Raw genomic sequence first — 15,115 nt, forward strand, 5'->3', positions numbered from 1 at the left:
TACTCAGTTCTCTTTGGAGTTGTGGATGTGTGTGCAGAGACAAAGGTTTTTGTGGTAGTCAGTGAAGTAGATGTGTTAGTTTTGGTGAATGAAAGTGGTTTTATTGTGATTATAAGTGTGTGCATGGAACATATACGTATGGAATTATGTTCAGCGAGTGTGGATACGTAATATTCATCTTACTGCTGGCTCCGTACATCGAAAGTGGTAAGCAAATTCACCTGACAACAAGCGCCCTTGCTACTTCGCTCTACCCCTCTGCCTCAGAGCGGACTTGTCACTATTATGATTCAGAAGTGCTTTGAACGAAAATAGTATTTTGCTTGTCGGAGTATAAGCGTTGTACATTAGTCTGAATGACACATCATAATAATATGCTAATTCAGGGATATGCAAAGAAGATTTTTTTGTGTATCAGCTGATTTGTTTATGGGGGCAACTAAGGTCGATCTCTTGTATTGAACATTAAATTTAGATCAACCTTATATTTTTGTTGGAAGAATAGCCGTCGTAATATTCAAACTGATAACAAAAGAATATTTTTTTCCAAATTTTTGTTCATGTGAAAACAGTTTACCATTAAATAGCATTAATTAACAACTACACTATTCAAATATTTGATCGTGTGTTTCAGTTGATAATTTGTTTGATAGATTTTGCTTTTTGTCAAAGTATTTTTATCAGTTTTAATAGGCTCCGGTTCTGATAGCCATAATTTGATACCAATATATGGTCAGCTGTGATGCTAGCAAGATCTTGTTTACCTGCTACATGCAAAATCACAAATCGTATTGTAATTACCTTCATGTTTTAAATTATCTCACTGTGAACTGATATGCAGTTTTTTTTATCCCTCTGTGAACAAATACACAGTTCTTCAAAAGCCAATTTTTCTGTGATAAAGCCATAAAACGAACAAAACACGAAAACGTTATTTTTTTCTGTAATTTCATATAGTAATGAACCTAGGATAATATAAATATTTTATTTACATTGAGAAAAACGCGCAAAGCAAGAAGTGTTTCGGAAGACACGATGTTTATTTAGCAGTTTATGTGTATTGAACGAAAGTGAAAGGACGCGGTACGTCTCACCTCTTTCATGGCGAAGAACATAGCATATGTTTAACTTTTTTTTGTTTTCTTTCTTGAATTCGAGTTTCCTTTATTCGAACGATTATCTAAAGTAGAAATCCACTGTGAATATGATCGTCGGAAGGAGAGTATCAATTGACAGGTGAGCAGTCGGCAAAGATATTCAATAACCATCGGAACAAGAATACGAGCGACTAGCGCAATAAGGATCTACTATGGGGCTATTACGAATAAATAATGCAGAAGATTTTTGCTCTGCATTGTAACTATATGAACGTAACCAAAATGTACTCTACCCTTTAATTACAATATTGTTACGCGCTAGCTAGGGTGTAAACGTGTGGGAGAGGGCAAATTTGTGATTAAAGTTCGTTTCTTTGTGAGAAAGCGTCCAATTCTAACGCAAAGGAATGATTGTTGGACGCCTTTTTCGTAACTAAGACGCCAGACGTGATGGCGCGGCGCCAGGACGTTGAACTAATAACTAGGAAACTTGCGATCAACTTCATCTGTTTGTCCAGATGTTTGTTTCCGTGAGGTTTTTCACACCACTGGATCAAGACAAGTGGAACCATCATGTGATTCATGAATTATCGCAACCTGTGAAATAAGAACTTTTACTGGCGTTAATAGATTTTCCATTTCTTCGCTACTGATGATGTGGTAAACATCACTAGGTATCGTCCAACAAATGCACATTTCTTTTTTTTTTTCTTTTTTGAGAAATCAATATATGTAAATTGCCGAAATGATGTGATGATGATGATAAACAATCATGACAAACAACATTAAGGATTAGTCTTATTTTTGTATGGATTTATCTGAGACAGTGGTGCACCGTGCAGCAAATACTCTAAAAGAAGTTGAGGCTATTTTGCCTTCAAGGACGCATAAATTAATATTTCCATCCTACCCCGGGCTTCGTGTACAACGTTTCACTATGCATTACTTTTTATTTCTGCTGTTGCCCTCTCTCCTATGTAATTTATTTATGTGATGTTCAATTTCCAATATTGCATTTGCACCGTGTGTGAGAATTGTATCTTCATTGCGGCTGCAGTCATCTGTTGTGTATTCAAATGCCTCATGTTAGAAACCCCTTTTCTGCCCCTGGATTCTTAGTTTTTTTCCAACGCACTGCATCATAAAGGACTTCTGGGATTACCACGTTTTTTTTCCAAAAAAATTCTTTTAATCGTGCCACATAAGCTATGAATTTCTGCTGTTGCCCTCTCTCCTATGTAATTTATTTATCTGATGTTCAATTTCCAATATTGCATTTGCACCGTGTGTGAGAATTGTATCTTCATTGCGGCTGCAGTCATCTGTTGTGTATTCAAATGCCTCAGGTTAGAAACCCCTTTTCTGCCCCTGGATTCTTAGTTTTTTTCCAACGCACTGCATCATAAAGGACTTCTGGGATTACCACGTTTTTTTTCCAAAAAAATTCTTTTAATCGTGCCACATAAGCTATGAATTATTTAAAGTCGTAATCATTGGAGTTATCAATACTTAGGTTTGTGTTCCGGTGATATTTTTACTCTTGTCAGATGTTCCTGATAAATGCTTCCGCGTTTAGTTTTATATACAGATCTCTTAAAAATACCGTCTGTGAATTGAATTCTGTATATCATATTTTAATTCTGTTGTGATTTTCCACTTTGGTTTAGCTCTTTATTGTGTAGGAAATTACGGGAGAGGGAGTCCCAGCAAATTTGCTAGTTGTCGTTAAAGCTCTAATAGCAAAACAAACATTGAAGTGGATGTAAACAGATAGAAATAAGAACACGATGTAATCACCATTATTATATAAATTTTATTTAACGACGCCATTGTTATCTAATAATAATGATAAGCATGAGGTATCAGTTCGTATGCAATAGGCTGCCAAAGATGACCTTATTCTTTGCAAATGACAAAGTAATCACATAATATGCTAAAGTCAGCCCATAGACTGTGTTTATATTAAATACAACGTAATTTCGAAACATGTATATGTGGAACGAATGAATCACTGGAGTGAAACGTAAGTACGAAAATCGTGGAGGTGAATGCCAGGATGGTTAATAACGATTTTTAGTTGTCTCCGTTTTCCTTTACCCATCATCAGTCCGTGTTCGCACTTTGTGCTACTACAGCAATTTGCCCTGTCTTTCCACTATTCTTCCACTACAACTGTTTTGTTCAGGCCGACATTCCTTCTTGCACTGGTCTTGACTGAGTCAGTACATTGAGACCAGTGTAAGGAGGAGGAATGCGGACTGAAACAAAACAGTTTAGTAGACAAAGACAGAGGTACCACAAATGTCGCAAACCGCTCTGAGGATGGATAAAGGAAAGCATAAACGGCAACTTGGCATTCGCCTGCGATTTTCGTACTTCTGATTGACGTCAGTGATTCGCATGCAGGAATATCATTACCGGTTAGTAAGCATTTATCCACGAGCATTCGCTTCCATTTTTTTTTAATTCAATCCAGAAAGTCACAAATAGCTGAATACAATTAAACAAACCTTAGTACTTGTATTCCTGCAATTTTAAGGAACTGTCAAAAGAAACGTCCTTAGGTTTGGGTGTGGATATACTAATCTTGTGGTCCCGGCGGAGGTTTGAGTCCTCCCTCGGGCATGGGTGTGTGTGTTTGTCCTTAAGATAATTTAGCTGAAGTAGTGTGTAAGCTTAGGGACTGATGACCTTAGCAGTTAAGTCCCATAAGATTTCACACACATTTGAACATACTAATCTTGTCAATAAAAACCTTTAACCCTTCAGCAAACCTACTGAAATTGTGTGGTGTTACTGTCAACGCTATTTTTAAGCTTCTATTTAATGTTCAATTATGTCGCGTAGTGTGTTTAAACCCCAAACTCTACAAGCTTCTGGCATTGCCATGGGAACATCTTCCGATCAGTTTCATTCCCGATTAAGGTAGTCGTGGACTTCAATGCTGTAATATTTCGCATCTTATTCGTAAAGGGACTATTATGTATGATTTTATTATGTAAGCTTGTTACTCAGTCGGGATATAAGTTAGCAGTAAAGGAAACCAAGGTAGAATTCGAAAAAGGAATTAAAGATCGGGGACAATAAACAGAAATTAAATCGAAATGAATTCGTTGAATGTGAATATCGTGACACCAGCTGTATTCGGTATCGATATACCAGGTGTACCGGTATGAAATGAGCGTTAAGATACAAATGTGTCGATAGGGAACATTTGTTGTGAACGAGCCTTAATTTTTTTATTTTATTTTTTTATTTTTTTGTTCGGTTGGTATAACATCTGTCAAAGATATTTAGTATACATCAAGTCATGGAACTGGTGGCCAAGCGGTTCTAGGCGCTACAGTCTGGAACCGCGCGACCGCTACGGTCGCAGGTTCGAATCCTGCCTTGGGCATGGATGTGTGTGATGTCCTTAGGCTAGTTAGGTTTAAGTAGTTCTAAGTTCTAGGGGACTGATGACCTGAGATGTTAAGTCCCATAGTGCTCAGAGCCATTTGAACCATTTGAAGTCATGGAACAAACATCATCATATGTTTTCATCGTGTTAACAGTGTCTAATTTTGTACCAGAAAGTGATGACTTGCGGAAAGCATTAATTTTTTTGTTTTCGTATGAAAAAAAGTGCTGCAGAGTCGCATCGAATGCTCGTCGAGGCATATGGTGATCATGCTCTATCAAAAGCAACTTACAAAAGATGGTTTCAACGCTTCAGAAATAATGATTTTGATGTCAGAAATGAAGAACACGGAAGACCACCAAAAAAGTTCGAAGACGCTGAATTGCAAGCAATATTGGATGAAGATGATACTTTGAGTCAGAAGTAAATGGCATCAATGCTAAATGTTGCACAACAAACAATTTTTGACCGTTTTAAAGCTATGGGAAAGATCCAAAAGTGTGGAAAATGGGTGCCACATGAATTAAATGAAAGACAGGTGGAAAACCGAAAAACCATTTGTCAAATATTGCTTCAAAGACAAGAAAGAAAATCAGTTTTGCATCGAATTGTTACTGGCGATGAAAAATGGATTTATTTTAAGAATCCTAAACTGGATAAATCATGCGTTAATCCGGGACAACCATCAACATCGACTGCAAAACCAGATCGATTCGGCAAGAAGACAATGCTCTGTGTTTGGTGGGATCAGAAAGGTGTGGTGTATCATGAGCTTGTAAAACCCGGTGAAACTGTGAATACTAATCGCTACAGACAACAAATGATCAATTTGAACTATGCATTGATCGAAAAAAGACCAGAATAGGCCAGAAGACATGGAAAAGTAATTGCTTTACACGACAATTCACCTGCACACAAAGCAAAACTGGTTCAGGATACAATCAAAACACTTTATTGGGAACTGCTACCCCGTCCGCCGTATTCACCAGACTTGACCCCTTCCGACTACCATTTGTTTTCATCAATGGGACACGCATTGGCTGAGGAACACTCCGATTCCTACGAAGAAGTCGAAAATTGGGTGTCTGATTGGTTTGCTTCAAAAGACGAACATTTCAATTGGCGTGGTGTCCACAAATTGCCAAAAAGGTGGTCAAAATGTATAGAAAGCAATGGTCAGTACTTTGAATAAAATGTTTTTACTTTTCAATTCAAAATTAGTGTTTCATTTTCACAAAAAAAACGCTCATTTCATACCGGTACACCTGGTACTACCTATTAATACAATGCTACAATGGACTAATGGCTAGCTCATCTGACACGGCTACCTATTGGCGACACGAAAAAATTTTTGACAGGCCGGGACTCGAACCCGGATTTGCCGGTTATCGCGAAGAGTCGCCGTAACCACCTAACTATTCGTGCACGCTTCCCACTTACGATAAGGGGGACATCCGGGTTCGAGTAAAGGTCCACAACAAATTTTCGTATATCACTAATAGCTAGTATATCTACATCTAACACAGCTAATGTCAAGATATGCCCATTCAGCGAATTTATTTCAAATTCATTACGACAGCTGTCAGTCGTTATTAATGTGTGTCCATTGAGACATGCAGGTAAATAAACAAGTTAGCCGATGACATCGTAATTCTGTCAGAGGCGGCAAGAGAGAGGGGGGGGGGGGGGGGAGTCATTTGAAGGGGATACTTCTTGAGAAGGGGCTTTAAGATGGACATAACCAAAAATAAAACAAGGCTAATGGAATGACGTTGTTAAGTCAAACGACGGGGTCTGATTAGGAAATGAAACGTTAAAGGTCCTAGAAGAGTTTTGCTGTTTGGCCAGAGAAACCGCTGACAACGAGGGAAATAAACTATCAAATTCTGAAGGTGGCGGGGGTAAAATATAGGGAGCGAAAGGCTATTTACAATTTGTACAGAAACCAGATGGCAGTTATAAGAGTCGAGGGCATGAAAGGGAAGCAGTGGTTGGGAAGGGAGTGTGACAGGGTTGTAGCCTCTCCCCGATGTTATTCAATCTGTATATTGAGCAAGCAGTAAAGGAAACAAAAGAAAAATTCGGAGTAGGTATTAAAATCCATGGAGAAGAAATTAAAACTACGTAAATCTGTCGGAGACAGCAAAGGACCTGGAAGATAAGCTGAACGGAATGGATAGTATCTTGAAAGGAGGATATAAAATGAACATCAACAAAAGCAAAACAAGGATAATGGAATGTAGTCGAATTAAATCGGGTGATGCTGAGCGTATTAGATTAGGAAATGAGTTTTGCTATTTGGGGAGGAAAATAACTGATGATGGTCGAAGTAGAGAGGATATAAAATGTAGACTGGCAATAGCAAGGAAAGAGTTTCTGAAGAAGAGAAATCTGTTAACATCGAGTATAGATTTAAGTGTCAGGAAGTCGTTTCTGGAAGTATTTGTATGGAGTGCGGTCATGTATGGAAGTGAAACGTCGACGATAAATAGTTTGGACAAGAAGAGAATAGAAGCTTTCGAAATGTGGTGGTACAGAAGAATGCTGTAGATTAGATGGGTAGATCACATAACTAATGAGGAGGTATTGAATAGGATTGGGGAGAAGGGAAATTTGTGACACAACTTGACTAGAAGAAGGGATCGGTTGGTAGGACATGTTCTGAGGCATGAAGGGATCACCAATTTAGTATTGGAGGGCAGCGCGGAGGGTAAAAATCGTAGAGGGAGACCAAGAGATGAATACACCAAGCAGATTCAGAAGGCTGTATGTTGCAGTAGGTACTGGCAGATGAAGGAGCTTGCACAGGATAGAGTAGCATGGAGTACTGCATCAAACAACAACAACAACCAAAGCAACACTGAGGTGACAAAACTCAAGGGATAGTGACACGCACATACACAGATGGCGGTAGTGACGCGTCCACAAGGTATGAAAGGGCTGTGCATTGGCGGAACTGCTATTTGTGTTCAGGTGATTGACGTGGAAAGGTTTCTGAATTGATTATGTCCGCGCGGCGGAAAATTTGTATGCGAAATGGTAACTGGAGCTATAGCCATGGAACATTCCATTTTTTTGTTGTTGTTTTTTAGGGGGAGGAGACCAGACAGCGAGGTCATCGGTCTCATCGGATTAGGGAAGGAAGTCGGCCGTGCACTTTCAAAGGAACCATCCCGGCATTTGCCTGGAACGATTTAGAGAAATCACGGAAAACCTAAATCAGGATGGCCGGACGCGGGATTGAACCGTCGTCCTGCCGAATGCGAGATTCCATTTTGGAAGAGGGAATTCAGTATTATGAGATCCACAATGTCAAGAGTGTGCCAGCATACCACATTTCAAGCACTGCGTATTATCACGGACAACACAGTGAGCGACGGTCTTCACTTAACGACCGACAGCATCGTCGTTTGCGTAGAGTTGTTGATGCTAACAGACAACCTCCACTGCGTGAAATAAGCTTGGACTGTGTGAAGGATGGAGAAAGAAATCTAAGCACTATCTATAGGACTTAACATCTGAGGTCATCAGTCCCCTAGACGTAGAACTACTTAAACCTAACTAACCTAGGGACATCACATACATCGATGCCCGAGGCAGGATTCGAACCTGCGACCGTAGCGGTCGCGCAGTTCCAGATTGAAGCGCTTAGAACCGCTCGGCCACAAAGACCGGCGAGAAAGAAATCGGCCGTGCCCTTTCAAAGGAACCACCACGGCATCTGCTCTGGGGCTATTTAGGGAAATAACAGAAAACCTAAACCTGGATGGCCGGACGCGGGTTTGATCCGTCGTCTTCCCGAATACGAGTTGTGACGTCCCCTCTCCGCCGCGTGCTTATGTTGTCGACGCCCTAGAGCTGTTACTGCTACAGCTCGGTCGGTGGAGTCGAGACGCGATGCGCGATGATGGATGTCTCCGTCGGTTGGCGAGAGACAAGATCTGAAAACGCTCTTGAGAAATCGTTCCTCACGTAATGATTAAAGTTTTTTATTTCGAGTCCGCACAGTTACCTTATTAACACGAACTGCGCACTCTGATTATCTTTTATGGTTTGAAGTTCAATTATTATGTGCTCGGTTAACACTTTAGTGCAGTAATTGATGAATCTTCCCTCATGCGCATCGTCCACGTCACCAAAAGCTAGGAAAAAAGTTCAGTTGCAGATCGTATTTGTCGTTCCCAGAATGAGATTTTCACTCTGCAGCGGAGTGTGCGCTGATATTAAACTTCCTGGCAGATTGAAACTGTGTGCCGGACCTAGACTCCAACTCGGGACCTTTGCCTTTCGCGGGCAAGTGCTCTACGTACTGAGCTACCCAAGCACGACTCACGCCCCATCCTCACAGCTTTACTTCTGCCGGTACCTCGTCTCCTACCTTCCAAACTTTACAGAAGCTCTCCTGCGAACCTTGCAGAACTAGCACTCCTGCAGAGTGAAAATATAATTCTGGAAACATTTCCCAGGCTGTGGCTAAGCTGTGTCTCCGCAATATCCTTTCTTTCAGGAGTGCTAGTTCTGCAAGGTTCGCAGGAGTGCTTCTGTAAAGTTTGGAAGGTAGGAGAAGAGGTACTGGCAGAAGTAAAGCTGTGAGGACGGGCCATGAGCCGTGCTTGGGTAGCTCAGTCGGTAGAGCACTTGCCCGCGAAAGGCAAAGGTCCCGAGTTGGAGTCTCGGTGGGGCACACAGTTTTAATCTGCCAGGAAGTTTCGTATTGCTCGTTGTTTGTTCGTTGCTAAGTAAAACTGTTCGCTCTATATGACGCAAGATCCATAGACACTCTTTAAGAATGTCTTAATTTTCTTGCGTCCTAATATTATGTATGCCCAAACCTTCCTTGTCACAACTAACTGTCCATTTATTTCCTAGTTAAATAGTCACTGTTCATTCACTTTTGATGAGCAATTACCAAATATTCATAGACTGATGGAGGCGACACGTTGAATTTCCACTTTTGATGAACAATTTTATTGTTTCTTTTCGCTAAATACTTTATAAACATTGCGCCACGCGCACACACGGTTAATTAGCACTGGCAGTTCTGTTAGTTTCAAGTATCGTGACAATTACGACAGCTTTAACCCTCGGCGTAATTGTATCTTCTTCATGCATTCGTGTGAATGTCTCCTACTCAAGACTAAACGTGTATTATAGTCCTGTGAAACTTTGTCCATTCCTTTGTATAAGTTCACTTATATGATGATGAGTCCAATAATGCCTACTTCCGTCAAAAAGTCCAACAACTCGGTATATACAGTCAGCATACTATCTCGCTTCAAGTCTCTAGTCCGAATATCAGTTCACAAAATCCGTGCGTCTACGTCACGCAACAACGACTCTTAAAAGTAAAACAATCTCGTCACGCTCCGTTCGCTCAACTATGACTTGATAGCACGATAGCTAGCAAGCAACTTACTTTTTCCGTGAATGAGCATTGTAGACGCATTGAATTTCTTCGTTGCGTTTACAACTCTCTTCCGCGTAAAAGTTATCTCTGACCGACATTTTTTTGGACTTAACTTTCATGGTATTAATTTGCAGTTATTACTTAGATGTCTGACAAATAACTAAATATGACCTTTCTTTCTCCTTCCTTTATACCAAAACACACTCTGTAATGCTTAATGTTGGTGTTTATCAAGACTTTCTGGTGTTATATCATCGGCAAAGTTGTCGTAACTTTTCCCTACTTTACATCGTGATGGTCTTTCCTAATTGGGTTTTGGGTAGGGTGACCAGAAGTCCGGATTAATCCGGACATGTCCTCCTTTTTAGCTTTTTAGCCTTTTTGTCCGGACGGATTTTTACAGTATCCGGCTTTTTCGCAAAGTTGAGCGTAATACAGTTAAATTTACAATTCGTCCCGTTCTATTGCTTTTTTCTTAAATACGTTAGCTATTGGCACAGCCTTCGTGATAAACACGCACGAAGGCGGTGTTAGTAGGTGGCACCAGGATCGTCGATGTTATCGTTGATCGATCTATAAGCGAATACAAATATCGATTATTTAAAATTTTCGTTTCATATCTTCGCTTTGTATTGGCTTGTCCTCCTGTAGTGCACGTGTGATTTATGATTGTAATTTTTAACCGAGTGAGTTACGTAAAATATTTGGCTATGCCTAAACTAAAGTGTACATTTTCTGATGCCCTTTCCTGCAAATATCCAGCTCTCAAGAAAGGGAAAAATGAATTTGAAGCGGAATGTAAGATATGTAGAGCTGGAACGTACCTCTTAGTGAGTGGCCAATAAAGGTAAGAAATAACTCGACAGATTAACTGTAATGATTTTATTTCATTGTTTCATAGTCATTCAATTTATTTGTATTCGGAAGGTTAAAGTGCAGTTTACATTTCGTCAGCTGTTGCTTGAATTGTAGATGTTGGTAGCGGTGCGTCGAATGAAGGGAGGTGAATTGTCTTAAGTTTTTCGCTTTGTAAACAACTCCGTGTTGCTAACATAACAAAACAATTGACGCCACACTGTCACCACAATCAGTGTCTTTAAATTTTTTTATTGCTCAATTAACCACCACCTGACCATCAGTAACAATTAACTGTTAGTTTTACCGGTAATTCCTGGAAGTCACGTGACTTGTACAAAGCTGATGGGTGGTATCCCTCATCTGCAGTTGACCCGTTTGATGTGTCCTCTTTTTTCTTTGTCTTCCTTGTTGAAGCTGTTTGTCCTTCTTTTTAAACAATTGCATCTGGTCACCCTAGTTTTGGGGTTCATTAGGGTGTTACAGAGTCCAGTGGGAACAACACGACATCGCCTGAAGCGCGTCTCTTGCACCCGCGAGCATTATTGGTTAGACGCTAGACAACTGGAATACCGTCGCGTGGTCGGTGAGTCCCGATTTTGGTTGCTAAGACCTGTTAGGAAGGTTCAGATGTGGCGCAGACCCCCTAAGTCATGGACCCAAGTTGCCAACATGTCAATGTGCAGGTTGATAGTGGCTCCATGATATCAGTGACTACAAATGATTATGTCCGACTACTTGGAGACCATTTACAGCCACTCACGGAGTTCGCATTCCGAAAAACGATGAAATTCTTATGGATGACACCGTGCCGTGTCATCAGGCCACAGTTCGCGATTGGTTCGCGTTCTGGACATTTGAGCGAATGCTTTGGTCACCCAGACTACCCGACATGAATCCCATCTGACATTTATTGGACTTAATCGAGAGGTCAGTTGGTGCACAAAATCCTGCATGGAGGCAGCACGGTTCATTTTTTTCTGCATGGGACTTCCAACGACTTGTCGAGTCTATGCACCTCGACTACTACACCACACGAGGCAAAAGGAGGTCCGACGCGATATTAGAAGATATCCCATACCTTTTGTCACTCCGGTGTATTAATTTATTAAATTCTACATCTCTCCATCTACATCCATACTCCGCAAGCTACCTGACGGTGTGTGGCGGAGGCTACCTTGAGTACCTCCATCGGCTCTCCCTTCTATTCCAGTCTCGTATGGTTCGTGGAAAGAAATATTGTCGGTATGCCTCTGTGAGGGCTCTAATCTCTCTGATTTTATCAAATGGTTCAAATGGCTCTGAGCACTGTGGGAATTAACATCTTAGTTTATCAGTCCCATGGAACTTAGAACTACTTAAACCTAACTAACCTAAGGACATAACACACATCCATGCCCGATGCAGGATTCGAACCCGCGACCGTAGCGGTCGCGCGGTTCCAGACTGAAGCACCTAGAACCGCTCGGCCACACCGGCCGGCTTCTGATTTTATCCTTATGGTCTCTTCGCGAGATATACGTAGGAAGGAGCAAAATACTGCTTGACTCCTCGGTGAAGGTATGTTGTTGAAACTTCAACAAAAGCCTGCACCGAGCTACTGAGCGTTTCTCTTGCAGAGTCTTCCACTGGAGTTTATCCATCATGTCCGTAACGCTTTCGCGATCTCTAAATGATCCTGTAACGAAGCGCGCTGCTCTCCGTTGGATCTTCTCTCTCTCTTCTATCAACCCTATCTGGTACGGATCCCACACCGGTGGGCAGCATTCAAGCAGTGGGCAAACAAGTGTACTGTAACCTATTTCCTTTGTTTTCGGATTGCATTTGCTTAGAATTCTTCAAATGAATCTCAGTCTGGCGCCTGCTTTACCGACGATTAATTTTGTATGGTCATTCCATTTTAAATCACTCCTATTGCCTACTCCCAGATAATTTATGGAATTAACTGCTTCCAGTTACTGACCTGCTATATTGAAGCTAAATGATAAAGGATCGTAGTCGAGCGTTTCTAGGCGCTTCAGTCCGGAACCGCTCGCCTGCTACGGCCGCAGGTTCGAATCCTGCCTCGGGCATGGATGTATGTGATGGCCTTAAGTTAGTTAGGTTTAAGTAGTTCTAAGTTCTAGGAGACTGATGACCTCAGATGTTAAGTCCCATAGTGCTCAGAGCCATTTGAACTATTTGATAAAGGATCTTTCTTTCTATGTATTCGTAACACATTACACTTGTCTACATTGATATTCAATTGCCATTCCCTTCACCATGCGTCAATTCGTTGCAGATCCTCCTACATTTCAGTACCATTTTCCATTGTTACAACCTCTCGATATACTACAGGATTATCCGAGAAAAGCCTCAGTGAACTTCCGATGTTATCCACAAGATCATTTATATATATTGCGAATAGCAATCCTCTGCGGCACACCTGAAATCATTCTTACTTCGGAAGACTTCTCTCCATTGAGAATGACATGCTTCGTTGTGTTATCAAGGAACTCTTCAATCCAATCACACAATTCGGACGGGCAACAGAAAGAATAGCATTTCTGAAAAAGATAAATATGCAGTCTATGTCAGGTATTCTTTTCTGAAACTACTTGTGTGGATGGCAGAGTTATGCGGAAGTCAAGCGTGGATGACTAGCAGTACAGAGAAGGAGATAATAGGTTTTGAAATGTTGTGCTACAGAAGAATGCTGAAAATGCATAGGTCAGAGCTAGTGTACTGATTTGAGGAAAAAAGAAATTTGTCGCATATTAGATTAAAAGAAGGGGTAGGTTGATGAGACATTTCCATAGGCGTCAAGGAATAATGAATCTGGCAGTGGAGAGACGTGTTGGAGACTAAGGTCTGCCCTGAGTAAGCATGTTCAAGGGGTTGTAGTGGGCTGAACAAAAAGTGCACGCGTGAACCTGCAGAATCAGTCGTGGTCAGAATAGTGTTCTGTCTCGTTTTGAGTGCATTATGTCGGAGCTCAGTGGATTCAAACGTGGGCAAATTGTTGGTTCTCGTATGATGGGTGCTTACGTAACCAAGGTAGCGAAGTGTTTGTGCTTCAAGAAACATTGTATCGGAGATTTATACCGTATTCAGAAGAAAGCGGAAAACATTACCCTCTAAGTCACAACGCGGACGATGGTATGCGTTGATCAATAGTAGTAGATGATCATCGAGGAGGACTGTGATGGTAAACAACAGAACGGCAGCGGCGAAAGTCACTGCAGAACTGATCGTCGCACGCGCGGTCCGTCTCAGCACGAAAACAACACGAAGGGCGTTGTAGGACGAGCTGCAATTCCAATAGCACCATTAATGCAGATGCCTTTAACAGGAAAACAAGTTGCCGAAGCCAGAAAACCTGGTCTGTGGAGCAATGGAAAAAAGCTATGTGATCGGATGAATCTACACTACTGGCCATTAAAATTGCTACTCCACGAAGATGACGTGCTACAGACGCGAAATTTAACCGACAGGAAGAAGATGCTGTGGTATGCAAATGATTAGCTTTTCAGAGCATTCACACTAGGTTGGCGCCGGTGGCGACACCTACAATGTGCTGACATGAGGAAACTTTCTAACCGATTTCTCACACACAAACAGTTGACCGGCGTTGCCTATTGAAACGTTGTTGTGAAGCCTCGTGTAAGGAGGAGAAATGCGTACCATCACGTTTCCGACTTTGGTAAAGGTCGGGTTGCAGCCTCTCGCGATTGCGGTTTATCGTATCGCGACACAGCTGCTCGCGTTGGTCGAGATCCAATGACTGATAGCAGAATATGGAATCGGTGGGTTCAGGAGGGTAATACGGAACGCCGTGCTGGATCCCAACGGCCTCGTATCACTATCAGTCGAGATGACAGGCATCTTATCCGCATGGCTGTAACGGATCGTGCAGCCACGTCTGCATCCCTGAGTCAACAGATGGAGACGTTTGCAAGATAACAACCATGTGCACGAACAGTTCGACGACGTTAGCAGCAGCACGGACTAAAAGCTCGGAGACCGTGGCTGCGATTACCCTTGACGCTGCATCACAGACAGGAGCGCCTGCGATGGTGTACTCGACGACGAACCTGGGTGCACGAATGGCAAAATGTCATTTTTTTTCGGATGAATCCAGGTTCTGTTTACAGCATCATGATGGTCGCATCCGTGTTTGGCGACATCGCGGTGAACGCACACTGGAAGCGTGTATTCGTCATCGCCATACTGGCGTATCACCCGGCGTGATGGTATGAGGTACCATTGGTTACACGTCTCGGTCACCTCTTGTTCACATTGACGGCACTCTGAACAGTGGACGTTACATTTCAGATGTGTTACGACCCGTGGCTCTACGCTTCATTCAATCCAACC

General features: G+C 41.8%; 1 protein-coding gene across 2 annotated transcripts in view; it reads left to right on the top strand.

Annotated features, from left to right (window-relative positions):
* The first annotated feature begins 4 nt into the window (after positions 1 to 4).
* Positions 5 to 15,115, top strand: part of LOC126215333 (disintegrin and metalloproteinase domain-containing protein 10) — a 545,912-nt gene continuing 530,801 nt past the window's right edge. For both annotated transcript variants that reach the window (XM_049942016.1, XM_049942017.1), the window contains exon 1: positions 5 to 207. In XM_049942016.1, coding sequence (XP_049797973.1) covers positions 147 to 207 — 61 coding nt within the window. In that variant the 5' untranslated portion in view covers positions 5 to 146. The remainder of the gene's footprint in view (positions 208 to 15,115) is intronic.

The sequence above is a fragment of the Schistocerca nitens genome, chromosome 12 (assembly GCF_023898315.1).
Source record: "Schistocerca nitens isolate TAMUIC-IGC-003100 chromosome 12, iqSchNite1.1, whole genome shotgun sequence".
In the NCBI taxonomy this organism is placed as follows: Eukaryota; Metazoa; Arthropoda; class Insecta; order Orthoptera; family Acrididae; genus Schistocerca; species Schistocerca nitens.